This window comes from Panthera tigris, chromosome C1 (genome assembly GCF_018350195.1).
Source record: "Panthera tigris isolate Pti1 chromosome C1, P.tigris_Pti1_mat1.1, whole genome shotgun sequence".
In the NCBI taxonomy this organism is placed as follows: domain Eukaryota; kingdom Metazoa; phylum Chordata; class Mammalia; order Carnivora; family Felidae; genus Panthera; species Panthera tigris.
In genome coordinates this window covers 8055107-8074887 of record NC_056667.1, presented here as the reverse complement: position 1 = coordinate 8074887, position 19781 = coordinate 8055107, and the positions used below count along the sequence as shown (strand labels likewise).

Genomic DNA, 19781 nt, shown 5'->3' with positions numbered 1-19781 from the left:
CTGTTCCAGAGCCACTTTGTCGTTTCTAGGTGTTTGGTACAGCAGCACCCCGCATCTTGGTACCAGTTTCCTGTTTCAGTCCATTTGGGCCGCTGTAACAATATACCACGGACCGGGGGCTTAATCAGCTTTGACTTCTCACGGCTCTGGAGGCTGGGCAGCCCACAGTCAGGGAGCAGCACGGTTGGGTACTGGTGGCACCCTCTTCCAGGTTGCCACGTTGCCACCTTCTCACTGTGTCCTCACGTGGCTGAAAGCAGAGCTCAGCCTCTCTGGGGTCTCTTTCATAAGGGCCCTAATTCCATCTGTGAGCCACCCCACCCTCGTGACCTAATCCCCTCCCAAAGGCCCCACTTCCGAATACATTGGGAATTGACTTCAACGTAGGATTTGGGGGGGACGCACACATTCAGTCCACAGGACCTGCTTCTCACCCAAAGTAGAAGGAAGCGTCTGATCCAAGCTGGATGCTTTCATCACTGCCCAACCCCTAGCAAGTAATCCCATTTTTTAAGAATTTTCTGACTGAGATTAGCAGAATTAAGACCAAAAACAGGGGCCGGCACTTCCTGTGCAGCAGCATACCTCGTGGAGGATGAAACAGAATGTGCTTTACTTTCCGGGATGACACTGAGTTCTCCTTTGGTTCCTGGTGATTCTGTCCTCTTTAGGGCCAGAGACTGTGTTGGCTCCTCTCTGAATCCTTGGTGTCTGTCCTCTGGCTGCACCCGGAGACGTGCTTGGAAAGTGGTGGTTCTGGTCAGAATCCGCACCGTAGGTTAAGTGGCTGGGGGCGTCCTCCAACATGAACATTGTCACGAAAAATTTGTACTTCTGTTTACGCAATTGTGTACACGTAAAAATAGGAGTGAGTTTCAGCAACTATAGGCTTGGATTAGGACGGTGTAGATGCTTTCACCCCAACTTTGTTAAGGAATAATTAGTAAATATAATTGTGTATATTGAAAATGTACAACATGAAGGCAGGTGCCTGGGTGGTTCAGTCGGTTAAGCTCTTGGTTCCAACTCTTGGTTTTGGCTCAGGTCATGATCTCATGGTTCATGGGATTGAGTCCCGCATCCAGCTCTGTGCTGACAGCATGGAGCCTGCTTGGGATTCTCTCTCTCTGTCTCTCTCTCTCTTCCCCCAAATAAATAAACACTTAAAAATAATAATAATAAAATAAGATGTACAACATGATAACTTGATACACATTATGGAATGCTTATCAAGCTCAAGATCATTAACACATCCATCACCTCACATCGTTAACTCGTGTGTGTGTGTGTGTGTGTGATAAGGACACTTAAAACCCACTCTCAGCAACTTTAAAATGTGCAACACTGACTATAGTCCCCATGCCGTGCATGAGATCCTTGGAATCTACTCATCTTACAGTGGAAAGTTTGTGCCCTTCAACCTGTCTCCCCATTTCCCCGGCTCTCTGCACCCCCTGGCAACCATGGTTCTGTTCTCTTTCTGTGGAATCAGGTGATGGTTATGGTTTTTGTTTCATTTTGTTTTGTTTTTTTAGATTCCACACGTAGGGGATACCATATGGTATTTTTCTTTTTCTATCTTACTTCACTGAGCATAATGCCCTCCAGATTCATCCATGTCATCATAAATGGCAGAGTTTCCTTCTTTTATATGGCTGAATGATATTCCTCTGTGTGTGTGTGTGTGTGTGTGTGTGTGTGTGTGTCTTTATCCACTCATCTGTCACCAGACACCTAGGCTGTTTCCATGTCTTGGCCATTGTGAATAATGCTGCAGTGGACATGGGAATACGGACATCTTTTCAAGATACTAATTTCCTTTCCTTTGCATATGTACCCAGAAGTGGAATTTCAGGATCATATGGTAATTTTATTTTAAAAAATCTCCCCATCTGCATTCCCACCAACGATGTACAAGGGTTTCCTATTTTCCACATCCTCATCAACACTTGCTGTCTCTTGCCTGTTTGATAACAGCCATCATACCTGGTATGAGAAGATACCTCACTGGATGGTTTGCATTTCCCTGATGATGAGTGATGTTGAAAACCTTTTCACGTACCTATTGGCCATTCCGCGAATGTCTTCTTTGGGAAAATGTCTATTCAGGACCTTTGCCCTTTTTTTAATTGGGAGTATTTACTTTTTTGCTATTAAGTCGTATGATTCCTTTATATATTTTGAATATTAACTCCTCACGAGGGGCTATAGATGGCAAATCATTTCTCCCATACTGCAGGTTGTCTTTTCAACGTATTGCTTCTTTGCTGTGCAGAAGCTTTTTAGTTCTAGGAGAGCCCACTTATTGATTTTAGCCTTTGGTGCCTAGAGCTTCAGATGTTTTTTTGGTTGTGGGGTTAGAGGAGATGAGAGAGAGAATTATTAGCTACTTCTGCCAGAGGCGTTTACGCTTCTCCTGCTCTTCTCTTAACCCCCTGATCTTTTTATCCTCACTTTCTAGGCAGTATTGCGCCGGCTGCTGGCGCCTCAGACTCCCCGCCTGCCTCGGGGAGTTTGTTTGAATGCCTGTCCTGTGGAATGCCCTGCTGCAGCGCACCTCTTCTCTGCTCACTCTGTTCCTTGGAAAATCCCCGCGTTCTTGTTTTTAAGATTAAACAGGCTCCCAGCAGCCCAAGAACTATAGGTACAATAGGGAACACTGAGTAGGAGTAATGGCTCACCTTACACTGACTGGCTCAAGGGAATGGTTCTTTTTGGCAAGGAAAAATGACTTCCTACCACTCAAAATGAATTTAGCATCTGTTACGGCTGAAGACATGCCCCCTCTCTGTGTTAGTTTGCTCAAGGAGAAAGAAAGTAGGAGTGTTGGTTTGAAAGTATTTTGAAGCCAGGCGGTGGCATTGGGCTCCGTGGTGATTAGGTGGCTAGATCTGACCTCTCCCAGCGGCTGCTGCCCTTGTCGGCCCCTGCCTTTTCACCTTTTCGCTTCCCTAAAGACTGTAACAAAATCAGTCTCTTTCTCACTGCTCACCCTCTGGTTTTTCCCTTAAGCTTTTTACCTTGCTCTAAATGGTAATGGTGATAATTTAAAAACCAACAAGTTTTAAAAGAATTTATTGTGGAAGGAAAAGGAAACTTCAAATGTTTACAACATCCTACAGTGTTGTATTTTTACAAAGCAAAATGCTTATAAACAGCATGAATCATTAACCATAGTGTCATCTACCTTCATTTTGCAGCCACTTTTATAGGCAAAAGAGGAAGCTCTTTGAGCCCTTTTCTTACAAAGTAAAAAATAAAAACCAATATATCTGTATTGACTGAATATCTTCAGGCAGTTTTGTGCAAGCATCCACGAGGGACTTTCCCCACCTCCTACTGGAACTCCCCAGCCGCCACTAGACCCACTTCTGCCTTTCAGCACACCGCACCCTGATTGACGTTGGGCAGGGAGGAGGCAGAGGCCTGCCGCCAGGCCCGGGACCCTGGAGATCCCTCCTGGGTCAATCCACTGCCAGCAGAATAATTTCTGTCTTTAAAGAAAAAATGTGTAGACTGAAGGTAATTTCGTTGGATTGGATTTAAAACTCGAAACTCCTTTCCCCCACCACTCCTCTCTTTTATGCCTTTCTCCATCACCCAAGGCCTCTCCTTGAAGATCAAAATCACATGATTCTTTTTAGTAAAGGGGTCTATTTTCTCCCCTCACATAACCTAGACCTCCAACTAAATAGATACAGTGATGTCACAATTACTTTCCTTTTACAGAAAAATCAAGTGGAAAGGAGAGGCTTTGAGTGATATGTCAGGGATCACCGGCACAGAGAGCCCACTCGGGCCAGGCCCCTGGGAAGTTGTGTGATGGCCCATCGTGTTTAAATAATTCATCCCATTTATGTAACGTCCTTGTCCTCTCAGTTTTATTGTGCTCCCTAGAGACAGACTCTCGTTGGAGATTCTAGGCCATTTTCCGTCCCTACCCTTTGTCCACTCCCTTCCTCCCCTTCCCTGCCCTCACCCAGCCTCCGTTTGTCCCCATTTCCCTGGCCGTGCCCCCCGGCACGCCTGCACTCAGGGCTGGAAGTCTTCCGGGCGGATTTTCATCTCCACGCGCCTGAGGGAGTAGCTCGAGCCGTGCCAGCCGTACCACGTGATGCCGTCCAGGTGCTTGTTGTGCTCCCCGAGGCGGTAGTAGACCCCGTTGAGGTTGGAGTCTGTGCAGCAGTTGTACCAGTAGCCGCCTGGCCCAAGAGAGAGATCGGGGCCGTGAGCCCGCTTCGTCCCCGCCCCGGAAATGGCGGACACACGGGACAGGAGGCTTGGCGGAGCTGCCGTTCGAACCGTAGCTCCGCAGTCAGAAGCGCCAAAGCCAGAACGCCGGGCCGTGCGGCTCTAAATCCGGCTTTAAGTTGGTCCTTCCCCGCTGGGACCAGCCCCCGAGCCCCCCCGCACCTCACCTTTGCGGAGCTGGGCGCACTTGTCCAGGCAGTTGTCGTTGTCCTTGTCCTTGGTGCTGAAGGCCGTGTTGTTGTGGTAGAGGAGGGCGTCGTTCCCCACGTCGCCGCTGTAGTTCCCCAGGAAGAGGCGGTAGCTGTTCAGTTCGTTGCCCAGAGCGAAGCGGCTGTACTCGGCGTGGCGCAGGTTGCCCTCCCAGTCCTGTTGGGGAGCAGGTGGAGCCTTAGAGAAGCAGCGCGGGGGCTGTTTCCCGCCACGCCACCGGCCTTCCCTCTCTCGGCTCGCAGCCACACGTCCGTCTGTCCGTTTGCGCGGGGGCCCAGCGAGGCTTTATCGCTTGTTTGCCTCTAGCTACCACACTAGGCTTGGGAGTCACACAACAAGGGTCCCAGAGCAAGGCTCGCTCCTGAGTCGCCATCTGGCCTGGATCAGCCCCTCTTTCTGCCTCCTTCCTGTCCCTGTTTGTCTGTGAGGTGTGGGTGTGTGTGTCTCTGTGTCCCACTCAGAGTCACTGGAGAAGGTAGCGGGGCCTCCATTCCCTTCACGACCGTCACCGGTCAGTGTCGATAAGGTTTGCACATAGAGGAGCTCAAGCCCCAGGCCCGAGTGGGGACCGCAGTGTGTCAGCACAGCTGACTGTTGGATCCCCCCGCTCTGGCCCGAGTCCAGCCTCTTGTGTATCTGCAGCCTCGCTTTTGGGAGCAAATAGGAAAAACTCTCTTCTCAACTGCACTACAGCCTGCAGGAAAAGCGCCGTAATAAGCACACAGGCCTGTAGTCAGCAAGAGTGGAAAGGGCGCCCCCAGAGTCGTGCACAGTTGGGTGTGGCACCTGCTCCAGTCCTAGGGGCCTTGTGCTCACCTCCATCTCCACACGCAGCCGGGTTGGCCGTCTGGAGAGCCGGTGGATGTGTTCGTTGCCCAGCCAGAAGTCCCCACGGATGCTGCCAAAGCCCTGCTTGTACTGCTTCCAGTCCCGGAAGAAGGAGACGAGGCCACTCTTTCGTCTCTGGATGGTGGTCCAGCCGCCGCCTGACGTCTCCATGTCACAGAACACCTGTGGCAGAGAGGATGCTCTGGTCAGGGACCCACAGAGGCAGGCAGAGGAGCCCGAGGGCGGGCCTCGTCGCCTCCCTCCCATTGCCGCAGGGCCAGTGGATGTGTGCGGGCTCACCACAACTCTACCCCAGTGTCAGCGAGCAGGAGTGGGGTGGTGGTGGCTTGCTAAGGAAGAATTGTCAAAATTGAGGAGGGGGGCAAGCGCACGTATAGTTGGAAGAGAAGAAAATCCATGTGTGCTCTCTACGTGTTCTCTCTCATCTCCTTCCCCAAGAATAACTGCTCTGGGTCGTGGCAAGAGATGTCAACAAGTCGGGTGGAGGTTATAGAATTATCTGTGTCGGAAGATTTGGTGTTTGGTCGGTAATGATTTGAAGGGGCAAAAGAGATGCCGGGGGAGGGGTTTTCTCCCCCACAAACTGAGTGTGTGTGTGGATAGCTCTCTGGGTATTCGGTGTGTTTGATTCTGTCTTGAGTTGCCCATTCTCTAGACCATGATTAGTCCTGTTGCCCCCAGCCCTGTGAGGGGGCAGAGGACCGATGGTAGAACCTGGGCCGTGGGCTCTGGTGACCTCACCTCCAGCTCAGGGCTGCCCAGAAAGTCATCGGGAGGAAGCTTGTACACCCCAGAGATGCGGTAGTTCTTCTGGTAGAGGGACGAGCAGTCATAGATGGCGTCTGTAATAGGAGCAAACCGCAGGAGTGAGCATCCAAACCCAGGGGCTCCACGGCAGGTGGGCATTCGTGCTCCATCTCCATTGAAAGTTTAAAAACTGAGATCTCATTTCTACCACGCAATTCACACGAGTGTTCATTACTAGACAGGGTCTGGGTTTTGGAGGGGTGTGGCCATTGGGAGACCAAAAGGAGGTGTCTTTTGGCTTCATTGGTGGTGGGGAAGCCCTCACCTGGATAGCAGCATCAATGGGACCGTCAAACAGGTGGTTTCAGGTTAACTCTGAAATAGATCATCCCGCTATGTTCTATTCTTCTAGGCCACCATCTCTGGGAACATTACAGTGTGCGAGGGCCACGTAATAGATGCGCCTGTTTAATAAATTCCACTTCTGGGACCGCTAGCCTCTCTTACCACGTACGTCATGAGCATCTCATAGGGTCTGATTTTGTTGTTTTCTTGGTTTATTTGGGGGTGGGGGTGGTTTTTCAGAGGGAATGGCTATTTCTACCTTTGAGAATGGCTATTTTTATCTAGATTGCCTACTAGGACCCTAATTAAGGGAGATCAGTTTAACATCTTCTTCCCCGAGCCACCCCCCCACCCCCCGCTGCTTCGTCTAACACTGCTCATTCCTCAAACGGAAGTGCAAACACCCTGAGGAACCCGTGGAGGCCTCCCCTGGCAGCATTATTAAAACAAGCAAATCAGAGCATCGAACAGGCTGGTGTTCACCCTGGGGTTGATTTAAACGCTTCCTTGGCCATCTTGGGGCTACAGCTTTGTGCCAGATTTTGTCTCCAGGTCTCAAATATCAAAGAAACCGCCTTTCCTGATGGGATTCAAAGAGCGGGAACTCTTGCTGTCCAGGAGACGCTTCCTGTCCTCTGTCTCTGGGGTTCTTTTCTTGGAGGCCCCTGTGCTGGGCCTTCGAGAAGAGCCCTTAGAGAGACGCTCACTGCCACCAGGAACTGTCCCAGGCAGAGCACATTGAGGGAGGGGGAGATGTGTGCCTTCGCCATCAGCGTCCTTCGTTTTCTGTTACTGAGGAGAGCATCAACTTACTGCTTTCTCCGATGAGCTACCTGCTTAGAGAGTCTAAAGGTGACCCAGCAGCTGGCAATCGAGAAGAAAACGGAGGAAGGATGTCCTGGGCTAGAAGAGTAGGAGGCCCAGCAGGAGAGCTGCCTTTGACCCCCAAGAAGCTCCCTGCTGGGAGGGGAGAAAACCCCAGTTGGAGGAGTAGGAGGCGGCACAATCCGAGTCCCGCCTGGCCTGCTCTGCCGCGCCAGGCCAAATCGGGACGCGCTTGTCTGGAAAATGTCCTGAGGATACCTTTCTAGTCCCACACTGAGGGGCAGGAAGTACATGCTTAGGAAGTGATTTTCACATGGTGGTTTATTGGGTAACGGGCCGTTTAAGCTTATTTCACGTTAAAGCTTTTTCTCCGTTTGAACTGAGAGTCACCAGTGACTCACCCTCTTCTATTTCTTGACTTGGTCTATGATGTGACCGAAAGTTTTTATATCAGTAATAAATGACATATCTGTAGGATATTCGCCTGACAAGTAACAATTTCCTGATGATTTCAGAAACCCCAGTTTCTTCTCTCTGAGCAATAAATTCACCTTAGCCGGTCTGAGCCAACCTAACTAGAAACCAGAAGTTATTTTAAGAAAGAAAGCATTGGATGTATCTGACGTGGGAGGCTTCCAAAAATCCAGATTTCAGCATCGCATTTTCTTATTTGCTGTAATGGGAGAATTTTATTTGAGATCCTGGGGGAAAATAGAAATCTCAGAAGTGAGGAACCTCGAGCCTCTCCTTCCTGACCCAAAGGAATTCTTCTTCTGGCTCTAGGCAGCATCTATACCTAATTCTGAGCCAGTGGGCAGAGTCAGGTTTGCAGAGACAGGACACAAAAACCCATTAATGCCCATTCCACTAAATCTTAGGGACACAGGAGAACTGTTTTTGGCAAAACTTGGTTCCTACAACGATAGATGTTACAGTTTTGGTGCTCAATCCTGGTTCCTTAGGACTGTGGGTGCAGCCTGTCGGCTCTGGGTGAGGAAGCGAACCCATCAGGGAGACTTAAACCCTGTTTCTAAGGCTTGCAATGTGACTCTGGGCAAACCACGTCGTCCCTGTGCGCTCCGGGATGGGGATTCATACCTTCCTTATGCTGAATCATGGTGTGAGTAAAGAGACTGTGCAGACATTGGGGAAATTGACAGAAATTTACAGGACATTAGAGCCGGTGGCACGTACCCGGGAAAATACACCCCCAAAGAACCCCCAGTCATCATTCTGATGGCCAAGCCATCTAGAAACCATGCCACACAGAGACGCTCCGGTGTTTGACCGAGAAGGTGGCAACTAGCGTGAGGACACGTTCTCCTTACCTGCCGAGGTCTGGGTGACAGTCTGTGCTGCCTGTAGCTGCATAATGTCGATCTGGTTGTTCATTTCCGAGTACTTGCTCTCTGCGTCTGTGAGCCGTGACTCCATGCGCTTGGTGCTGCTCTCCAGCTCCATCACCTGCATGACCACGCTGACCCAGTCCCTCTCCTGCTTCTCGCTCAGTTCGCTCAGCAGACTGCTCAGATTGGCAATCTGGGCCCTGAGCTCCTTCGCCTCCTCACAGCAGGCGGCCGCCTTGAGCTGCGCAGGTGTCTTGCGCTTCGGGGGCTTCTGTGGCCACGCTGGGTGGCTGACAAAGGCCGTGATGAAAATGCAGAGCCAGGCCATAGCTGAGAGAGTCTTTTTCAGCATCTTTCGCGGGCCTGGGTGGGGAAGGATCTTCCTTTGGGGGATCTGGGTATGCCCGGCTGAGGTCTGCAAAGCCGCAGCAAATTACAGCTGTGCACTTTCACTCCGGATGGGCTCACCACCCTGTTGCTTTCTGTCCTCCCTTGCTCTTTCTTAGCCTTTCTCAAAGCTTGGGTTTAAAAGTGCAGCCTAACTGGGCTCCCTGTACCTTTCTTCCCAAGCCTGAACGCTCTACAAACTCAGCATCTTAAATATTGTTTGCTGCCTGCACCTCCACCCCCACTGTGGCCGTGCATGGTGCCTTAGCCCCTCCCAGCTCATCTGGGAGGGTCAGGTGCCTGTTGGGTGAAGTCAGCGTAAACTTAGGCCAGAGGGGAGGAGGGACACAGGGGCGAGTCTTTCTTTCCTTGCCTGCACAGTCTCTGGGCTGAGACAAGAGGACTATGAATTTGTGTGTTTCCAATTTCGCCTGGTAGATTATGCCCCTGCCAGCCACTGGCTCAGCTCTATCAGCGAGCAGGGCAGGGTCGGAAGAATTTCCAAATTCCATTCTAAAGGTTACATAACCGTGGGGTGACTGTAAGGTAGGCAAAGAGAATTGGGAATACGACTCCCGCTCACCCAGGGAGGCCTGTTAATGTAATCCATGCTGTTTATATGAGGATCTGGTATATTTTGGCATCCTGCTGAGTGTGCTCTTAACAAGGCTGGTTATTCCTCTTTCTGATCATCACTCAGAGAATGATGTTTTACAAAACCCTCGTTCCGCCTAGATCTAACGCTGTCACGGTGGAAAATCTCCAACTTAGAAGAGCTCTAGAAATAGAAAGAGTAAGCATCTTAGGAAGCAAAAAAAGGCTTTGTGGTTTGTATCCACAGGATTTGCTCAGTCATCTTTCTTCTTACGTACTTCCTTCTTCCACAAGTGGGCCCGTATTGGCTCCTCGCACGTGGCATTTGACAAGGAGGTGTCGGAGAGGACGGCAGGGACAAAAACTCAGGAGTGCCGGACACGGTCCTGGCACGGTCATGCCGATGTACTTCCGTCGGTCTGTAGGCACAGCGGAGAACAGGCCTATCCTTGGCCCGTGATTCAAAACTTGGAACGTACGTTAAATCATAGGGAAAAGAATCTCTGTCACCTAACCCATATCGACAGTCTTATGTCCCTCTTCCTGTACAACACAGTTTGCAAATCTGAAGCTCTTCTCTATATCTGATGTACGTCCCTGAAAATACGGATGCTGTCACTTCTCATGTATTGGAACGGAAGGGCACTACTCCTTTGAAAACAAATGGGAAAAACCTGGGGCTTCGGCAAACCTTAAATACTTAAAATGAGCTTTTCACTGAGAACGAATACAGAGGCCTCTCCATCCTTAAGCAGTAACTGCCCCTGTCTTTGGAACGTGCTCCTTCTGCTTCCATGTTACGGAGCCACCGAGGCAGACCTCGTCCTGTTGCTGTTCCATGTGGGTCCTTCACACACAAGCCTGGTGCCCGACAGCCCTCCTTCCCTGCCATGACCCCCGGAGTCCCTTTACAGGTGGCACTTCTGGCCTCAGAAGGTCATTTCTGTTCAGCAGCTAGAGTTACCAAACAGGTTTTCTCCCCCCCTTTAAATCACTAAGCGGTTGTGGCTCAGGTGTCCCAGGGTTCGTTTTCTCCCTTCCTGAGTCCCCTTGCCTCCTGAGGGGTGAGGGTGTGGCTGGCCCCCCACAGCAGCTTGCCATTCCTCTCAGAAGAGCCTGTTTAGAATTGGCAGCCAGTCCCCGCTCTTATTTCGCAAATACCCAGCCCAGCTGGGCACTGCGGTCTCGGCCACATGGAGTTCATTTCACTAACACGAACCCAGCCCCAACCATCCGCATCCAACGGCCTCCTGAACCCGGTGAGGATCTTCACGTCGATCTCCCAGCCATCAGCTGACACTGAGCTTTTGCCCTGTGCCACACAGGCATGTGGGGCATCCTTTGTGACCCTGCCGTCCTGGTGCTCCCCCCGCAGCAACGTGATAGAGAGAGGATCAGTGGAGCTTTATGGATTCCCAGCCAACTTTCTGTTTGTTCTTCCCAGTGGCCACTTCCCCGGCCCAAACAGGAAATTGTTACGAATAGATTTTCATATCTGGGCAGAAAGTGAATCAGTCATTTGTATTTGCAGCCCATGTAGCAATCCCTTCTGGGGGTTCATAGGTTTGGATCAGAAGCACCTAGCTGTTAGCATGAATGCCTACTCTCTGACATTTGTTTGCTGAAAGCCTATTTCTAACATGAGGTACAAGTTAGAGACAGAAGCTTTCCTTATTTGAAGATTTTCTTAAATCACCTAAGCTGCCCAAATGTCAATAGCCCTCCCAATTAAAAAAAAAAATAGCAAATTAAGAGTGTTTCCCATGCCAGAAGATTATCAATCCTGCATACATCCACAACCCTGCGATGTCCTAGATTCTGAGTTTCTGAAAGAAAGAAAAGTAAGCCCTTGTTTTGAGTACAGCTAAGCCAGTGGAGAAAACCAGGAAGAATGTGGAGGACGAGACCAGTTTTCCCTTCTCCAAGAGGCTTTTACCTTCTCTGCCCTTCAGTGGATAAAGTGACCATAAAAATGGGAATTAACTGAGAAAATAAGGAAAGCCTGTGTTGGACATCTTGCAGTTTTTCCTTTTCTCTATTTTGCTGCTGGTGAAAGAGGGTCAGCTTGGTGTTCCTGGGGAAGATGTTTGTGAAAATCAAATTTATAGTCTTAATGAGAAAAAGCCAGTGAGCTTTTACTTAGCCTGGAAGTTCTCAGACACTTCACAGTCTGGGCCGTACTGCCTTGGGCTGGCACCAAGGACGGGAAGCCTCCAGCAGCCTGAGGATTACAGAGCTGGGTAAGACCTAGAGGTGGTCTCTCCTTCCACGCAAATGGAGCGTCATGTCGCATTGTCTCGAAAACGTCCCGATTGGAGAGCCTCCTCCTTTGCTAATATATTTCTGCCCCTGCCTGCCCTTAAACCACCACTTGCACAGTTGGTGAGGGAAACAGCTACCCTTAGAACCGGACTCTCAGTTTGTGGCATGAGTACATCTCAGAAGAACCTGCCTGCCTCGTTGTTAGTTTGATAGTGTTCTTTATGGGGATATTTTACTTCTCCTAAAGTCTTAGTGAGTCACGGCTTTGCCTTACTGTATGCGGCCATTTAATACCCGACGCTTCTTCTTCCTTTTTTTTTTTTTAATGTTTATTTATTTTTGAGAGAGAGAAAGAGTGCGAGCAGGGAAGGGACAGAGAGAGAGGGAGACGGGAGACACAATCTGAAGCAGGTTGCCGACTCCAGGCTCCGTGCTGTCAGCACAGAGCCTGACTCGGGGCTCGAACTCATGAACCGCGAGATCATGTCCCGAGCCGAAGTCGGACACTTAACCGACTGAGCCACACCCACATGCCCCAATACCTGACACTCCTGTTGCTCAGTCCTATTTCTGCCTCAGTTAAATGCCACCCACCCCAGGAGGCACATCCATCTCTTCCCTAAGTCTCCTGATCTGCCACTTGTACCAGAGTGCATTCTGGACGTGTTAGAAATCGTTTCTCTTGTGCTTCCTTCTAGAGTCTATTATTTCACGACAGCACCTGGCAAGAGAGTCTGTCTCTGCGCTCAGACTTTGTAGCAAACGTCTGTTCTGTTAGCCAGCATGTAAATTGCAGAGCATCGTTAACAATGCCGGCCCAGCCTCAACTGCCTCACCGTCCAGTTGGAGAAACAGACAGCTGAGCTCTGGGACAGTGTGACATGCTAGGAGAGGGACACAGAGGAGGAGGAGTGCCCAATTCAGATGAGGTCCGGAAGGCCTCCCAAGGGGAGTGCTACCCAGGTTTCACAGAGAAAGGAGGAGGTAGCCAGGGGTGGGAGGCCGGCATTCTGAGCAAGGTGCAGCTTTGTGAAAGACCTTGGCTTAGTAGGAGGACGTAAGTAGTTGAGTGTGGCTTAAGAGGCAGGGGCGGAGGACAGTAAAGCCAGAGAGGTGGAGGGGAGCCAGGCCTGAGGGCCCCGAGGAGTCCACGTGAGGGGCGTGATTGCTACTCTGAAGACAGACGAGTTTCTGGAAGGAATCTAAGCAGCTCCTTACCCTTGTTGCTCTGTTTTCCTGAGTCTCACCGGGAAAGGGGCTTTTTGTACTTGCCCCACAAGATTTTTAACTGGAAATGGGACGGCCTAGAACATCCGTATTTCTTGAAATTGTAATGCGTTCATATTAAATGCCCCGAAGGGATCATCTGGCTTGAAGATTAAGGAGGCGGTATATGAAGGACTTGAAATAGTTGGGTCTAGAATCAGACAAATCTGGGTTCTAATCCCTTCCCATCTTTGGTAGTTCCATGACCCTGGGCAAATTATTTCTCTGAGTTTACAGATCTGTGCAGTGGTGATGCAAATCCTAACTACTTTACCTCATTTCTGGTTCAATAAAGCAAAGGATTAAAAATAGTTAAGGCGGGGCACCTGGGTGGCTCAGTTGGTTAAGCATCTGACTTCAGCTCAGGACATGATCTCACCATTTGTGAGTTTGAACCCCGCATCAGGCTCTCTGCTATTGGCTCAGAGCCTGCTTTAGATCCTCTGTCTTTCTCTCTCTCTCTCTCTCTCTCAAAAATAAAATAAACATTTAAAAAATAATCATAAAATAAAAGATAAAAATAGTGAAGGCATTTCTGAATAAGATAAATAAATTTGGAGGAATTAAACTACGAGAAATCAATATTTATCATAAAGCTACTGTAAGTGATTAAAGGCAGCGTAGTGGTGGCACAAGGCTAAACTCACAGATGAATGGAGTGGAATCAAATGTCCAGAAACACCCGCATGTGTGTAGACAGTTGATTTTTGACAAGGTGGCACCACGGAACACTGAGGAAAGCACAGTCTTTTCGGCAAGTTCTTCCAGGTCAGCTAGGTAGCCTTACGGGGAGAAGAGGGCTCTTGACCCTTACCTCACACCACACATAAAACTTCAAGTTCAGAGGAGGCTTCCGTTCCACATGTGGAAGGTAAAACCAAAGCTTCTAGAAGATAACATAGGCTATTATCTTCGGCATCTTGGGGTAAGCAAAGATTTCTTAACCAAGATACAAAGAGCACTAACCATACAAGAAAACATTATCAAATGCAATAGAAAGAGTCATCTCTGTTCATTAGAAGACACCACGAACAGAGCGAAAAGGGAGGAAGATTATCTCCAATAGATATCTTTGTGTTTATTGCATCCAGAGTATACATACAGCTCTTCTCAAACAACTTTGAAAAAGGTAGCCAACTTAAAGATTGGCAAGAGATGTCACAAGGCACTTATTTCACAAAAGAAGATCTCCACAAGGCCAATAAACATATGAAAAGCTGCTCAAGCTCCTTAGTCATTATGGAAATTCAGATCAAAACTCTCCCATGCCGCCAATACACACACACTGCAATGGGAAACACGGACAGTACCAAGTGTTGACAAGGATGTGGAGCCATTGGGCTTTGCAGATATTTCCGGTGGAAATGTCAACTGCCGAAACCACTCTGGGGAGCAATTTGTCCGTGTCCTCGAAAGCAGAACACACCCTGTAACCCAAAGGTGCTACTTCTTGGTAGGGTCCCAACAGAAACGCCAGCACCCTTGCACCAAAGCCAGTACAAGAACGTGTGTAGGGACAGCACTCGTACGGCCAAGAGCTGACAGCCACCTACATGCCCGTCAGCGGGAAGATGGATACTTTGTGATATATTCATAGAGTGAACGAGTCTTCAGCACTAGAAGGAAGAACGACCGTGGCATGTTGGTGGCACATAGCAACACGGACGTATGTCCCAGACATCGTGTTGAGCATCAGGCGAGGTTCAAAACATGGCAAAACTGTAGGGCGCCTGGGTGGCTCAGTCAGTTAAGCGTCCGACTCTTGATCTTGGCTTAGGTCATGATCTTACAGTTTCGTGAGTTCAAGCCCCACATCAGGCTCTGCACTGACAGCGCAGAAGCTGCCTGGGATTCTCTCTCTCTCTCTCTCCCTCTCTCTCTGTGCCCCTCCTCTGCTCGTGCTCTCTCTGTCTCTTTTGATGTAAATAACTAAACTAAAAAAAAAAAAAAAAAAACCGGCAAAACTAACCAGTTGCATCAGAGGTCAGACAGTCGTTGCCTCTAGAGATGAGGAGGGGAGCCGCGGTCAGGAGAAGGCTCAGTGTTTCTGGGACGCTGGCAGCGTGTTGTGTTCTGGTTCTCGCTCTGGGTGGTATTTACAAGGGTATCTTCACTCCGCGATTTCTCAAGCTGCACACTGTGTGCACCTTTCTGTATGTGTGTTACACTTCAACTAGGAAGTTGATTCAAAAATCGATAGAGCACATGATACAGGTTAGTGACGGACACATAGTCAATGTCCAGCAAATATCAAGTATTACTGGTTAGGTATGCAGTTATCGTCTCATCAGAAAAGCCCTCCCTGCCCTTCCGAGTCTACACTAAGCGCCCCCCCCACCCCCCGACGTTAGTCTCCATCTAGGCTCTCTGTTTTCTTCTTGGTGTTTACCTTCACAGCATTCATTTCAGGGTTTTTTGGTTTGTTTGTTTTGGTTTTTGTTTTCGTTTTTTTGTGTGTATCTATTTCACCAGCCCGTTAGCTCTGCAAAAGCAAAGACCTCGTCTGTCGTATTTACCACGGTAGCTCTAACATCTATCTCTTGGCACCAGACTGAGACCAAAGAGCTCCTTATTTGGAACTCGTCAAGTGAAAGAATGAATCCCCAGCAGAAGGTTCTTTTCGCCTAAAACATCTGTTGTGGAGACTCAGAGTCTCTATCCATGGTCATTGGCGGTACTTTGTCACCGCGAGGTCTTCATCGTTGGCCCCTGCGTTCTGTCCTGCTCGGAGTCCATTTTCCTTCTGTAGGTCTTAGACACAGAATCAAAGGAAGTGGGAACTGAAAACACTGAGATCATCTGGCTCAACCTTGTATTTTAATCAATAACTGGGGGTAGCATCCTCACTGTGTAATCCCTTTGTCTCCCTGGAAACCATCCATTTGTGTCTCCCTCCTCTTTCTTTACGTATGAAGACCAACAGAAGGACCACAGAGCATTTGGAGCAAGGTTTTGTCCCGCTCCACTTTATTCCAGAGGCCTGGGTAAATGGCCTATCTGATCGCTTCCGCCTGCATCAGCCTGTTTGTTCACCATCACCGTGGCCTGAGGGGCCACACGCAACAGCTGACATCGAAGGCAGAATGAAGTCGCACGTCCCCGTAAAAACAGCCACATCTCGGGGCAGCTGTGTTCACCAGAACTTATCCAGTAACCTGACAGATCTTGCTGTCCCCAAAAGGGGATGAAATACCCATTACGTTGCAGTAGCAGAAAGTCACTCTCAGCCGGAGACAAGACCCCGTCAGAAGTGCAGGATAGGATCACACGTTCGTACCCAGGTACCCTGGCATCCCCAGAGCTTCCCTTCGGGCCGGACCTCTGCCGCCCTGACGTAGGCAGCACTGATGGGAAAAGGGGACTGTAATTCTTTGAGAACGTTCGAGAAATTGTGCCACTTGTGCCTGAGCAACCAATTAATGGCAAGCGTGACTGCGCTTTGCCGTTTACCGGCGAGGGGCTAGAGGGGTGAATAAAACCCTCTCTGTCTTAATTCTAAACACATGTTCCCAGGGTGTCACCGCTGTGTTGCTTGGAAGTATGAGTCCTGCTTCCACAGTCGTTTCCTGGCTTCTAGAAAAGGTACAGAGTCGTGTTCTTTTCCCCTACCTCTGCTGGAAGAAAAAGCACTCCGGCCAGAGGGGTGAGGATTTGCTCAAAGCTCCTCGCTTCTCGACAAAAACACATTCCAGACCTCTGGGCTCATGCTGACTTCAAAAGTGCAATGTGCCTCTAGGAATCTGTACCCCTTGTAGGGCAGCTCCACACAGGAGAGAGCGGATGAACAGAGGAAACCCCCGTGCAGCCAGAGCACAAACGCAGATTGTATCTTCCCGGGCCCATCTTTTTCTTTAGTGCCCTCTTAACATCCAGCCCTACCCAAGAGGTCAGGTCTCTCACCAGTCGCCAGGAGAGCATAAATGTATCTCTGGCTGTTCTGAAGACTTTCTGCAGGTTCACTGGACGACAGCTTGTCTTTATAGAGCACCTCAGAAACCCCAGGGAAGCTGCCTGTCAGTGTAGAAAGCCGGCCGTCCGCAGGGAGCCGTACGAAGGGAAGAATCCCGGGGTTTCCCCTAAAGCTGAACCAAAAGGACACAGGGTCTTTCACTGCAGCCCAAGACCATCCCAAAGGGAGAAGCTCGCGGTAGTTCGGTAGTAAATGTCTGCCCTTCCACTGTACGTAGCTCACCTGCCGGAACCCCTCGAGATTTAATGGGACCAGTAAATGGTGAGTTAGAGACGCTGCTTCTGATTTTTATGTACTTCTGGGGCGGGGCGGGGCGGGGCGGGGGTTACTGCTGGCAACTAAACCACGTCACAGCGCTCTCAAACCTTGAATTATATGCCCTATCATGATTCAGAGATGTTAAATTGTGTGTCTTACAACTGGTGGAGTACAGTAGGGGTTGGGTTCTGCCCCATGGCCACCCCTGACAACGTCCGTGCAGTGATGGCGAAACGTATTGGTGGTGACACCGTTGGTCTCTCCAAATACTTTTGGTCGTCTCATAGACTTTGAATCTCGGTGGCCCGTTTATAGCGTGTCATGCTCATCTTCTACTGGCTTGGCCTTACCAAGAAGTAGGTTTATTTTTCCCTCTTCCCTGACTCCAGAATGGGCATCGGTGTTCCTACAATGTGGCCTCTCAGGGGAGCGGAGGGCCACCTCACGTCCGCCTTCCCAGTTAGGTGGGGAGAAGAGCTCAGCACTGCCAGATCAGCAGACGCCAGCTCATTTGCCTTTCTGTGTCCCAACTTCGTCCCCGCGAGAGACTGAGGCAGAGCTCCCGGACATCGGGAAGCCAGGAAATCAGTATTTTACCCAAAACATCAACTCTGGTTTGAGTGAAGACATTTGGTCATGAGCCTTGGGTTCACTCTAGCGGCCCTCGTCGCTTTTGTCCTCTTCCTGACAGCTCCTCTTTCTAATCGGCTCTCTCAGAGCTCTTCAATCCACTCTGGGTACGAAGAAGCGGAAAGGAGAAAAACCTCCAGGCATCACCAGAAAAGGAGCAGTGCCCGTTGTTGTAGAATAAAAAGATAATGGCCAATTTGTCAAGAAGTGTTGACAAGAAAGATAAAGTTGGAAGTAATTAACTGGCTGACATGCTGGGAGTGATGTGTCTGCCAATGGCTCCCTAAATCAGCCGGAGCCTTGGAAATGTGACAGCCATTCATCATTTTTACAGCGCGCCTCTGACGGGCCCCTGGGTTGGAAACCCGGCCGGCACAAATCGTGCGCTTTGACACTCCGGGGCTCTGCGGCCTCTCCGTGCCTTATGCCGGGTTGTGCTAGGGCACCTGGGCCCCGCGTCCAGCCAGGGGCTGCCTGGAGGTGACGTGTCAAATGGGACAGCCTTCCGGGCTTGTCGCTGAGCGCTGTCTTCATCTTCGGGGCTTGGATTCCCAGAGCGGGCCTTGCAGACTTCTGCCGGACAGATCGCTTACTGCGCGTGCGAGAGCGCCGAATGTGTGCTCCTGAGCGGCGTGCCTGCAGGTCGGGAATCTAACGCGAGTGCTGCCCGCCCACCAGCCAAGAAGGTGCACCCGTGAGACCGATCGCAGGCCTGGGAGCCACAGGCAGGACGAAATGGTGGAGCTGTTTAAAAGTAATTGCCAAGACTGGATCGAGTGGGAAACGCCTGTGCTACGTGCAAAAGCAACATACGAAATTGTACGAATGATCTGCTCACTGCTGTGTATAGAACACATACCTGTTTATATAGAATATGCGTAGGTGAAAACAGTATTTTGAAAAGTGGTTGAATTGCAGTGGAGTTTAACCAGAAGATACACCTCCCCTCTCCAATCTTGGAAAGATAGGATTTTTTGTCTCCCCTGTCCCTAATCTGTCCCTCACACAGCTGTTGGTGTTCTTTTTTCCTCTTGACATCTCCCACTTTCTCAAATGCAGGGTTAGCATGTCCTCCAAGTATCGTGACCGACACGCCGTTTAAGCTGTGACCGAAGGAAAGGGTGGAGACCAAGTACGAGCTCTTTCCCCTTAAGCCACTCTGGACTGAGACGTCGGGAACCCATTGACTGTCCAAGGCAGGCCGCTTCTTCCGCATCAAATCTTTTTCATCTGGATGCCTCAGGTGCCCTAGAACACCAGGGACACCGAATGTCCCAGCTTTGAAACCTTCTAATGAGGCCAGCCTCCTGTCTGTGAATATGTAAAAAAGGACTAAAGTGACTTTTCCTGAGTTCCTAGAGCAGAAAAGGGAAGTTTGACCCTAACAGAGCCACAGGTGCTATCGTCATCACCTGACCTAGCTGTCCGTGGGCGACGGAGGCCAACCAGCCTGCCTGCGTTTTCCTGCTGCCTGAGTTTAAATCGTCCTCACGGCCTTTGTCCATGTCGCAGTTCAGATGCCCTCACGTGGACTTCTGTCTTCACTTACCCTCTTCAGAAAGAGGCTGCCACACCCTTGGGTTCCCCAGTCTACCCTGCTGCTCCCAGAGTCCCGGGGGAACTGCCCGATGAAGACACGGGGCCCGGCCGGCCGCAGATCTCCCTGGCTCTGTGCGGGGATCACGCTTGGCACACAGAGCTAAGCCTCGGTGCTGGGAGAAGGGACAGGGAATGGTCTGAAGCAGCTCTGCCTCTACAAGAGAAGCAGGAGGGACTGCTCGATGTAGGTGGTAAGGATGCAAAGCCACGTCCCCTTTGGCCTCATCTTGGCTGGTCAGGAG

At 50.1% G+C, this 19781-nt stretch overlaps 2 protein-coding genes across 2 annotated transcripts in view; one reads left to right on the top strand and one right to left on the bottom strand.

Moving 5' to 3' along the window:
- Positions 1-19781, top strand: part of MTOR (mechanistic target of rapamycin kinase) — a 132113-nt gene that overhangs the window by 61975 nt on the left and 50357 nt on the right. The gene's annotated exons all lie outside the window — the stretch shown is intronic.
- ANGPTL7 (angiopoietin like 7) lies at positions 3193-9271 on the bottom strand. Its single transcript, XM_007078370.3, has 5 exons — positions 8556-9271; positions 6052-6152; positions 5278-5472; positions 4419-4617; positions 3193-4202 (listed from the first exon to the last, which is right to left on the bottom strand). Exons 1-5 carry the CDS (start codon positions 8923-8925, stop codon positions 4033-4035), a joined length of 1035 nt encoding a protein of 344 aa, XP_007078432.1. The 5' UTR covers positions 8926-9271; the 3' UTR covers positions 3193-4032.

Excerpts from the sequence above, each read along its gene's own strand:
- ANGPTL7 (XM_007078370.3), bottom strand. The coding sequence starts at position 8,925 with ATGCTGAAAAAGACTCTCTCAGCTATGGCCTGGCTCTGCATTTTCATC. Across the intron at positions 5,473-6,051 it reads TGGGCAGCCCTGAGCTGGAG|GTGTTCTGTGACATGGAGAC; the intron begins GTGAGGTCACCA and ends TCTCTGCCACAG. Across the intron at positions 4,203-4,418 it reads GTGCGCCCAGCTCCGCAAAG|GCGGCTACTGGTACAACTGC; the intron begins GTGAGGTGCGGG and ends CTCTTGGGCCAG.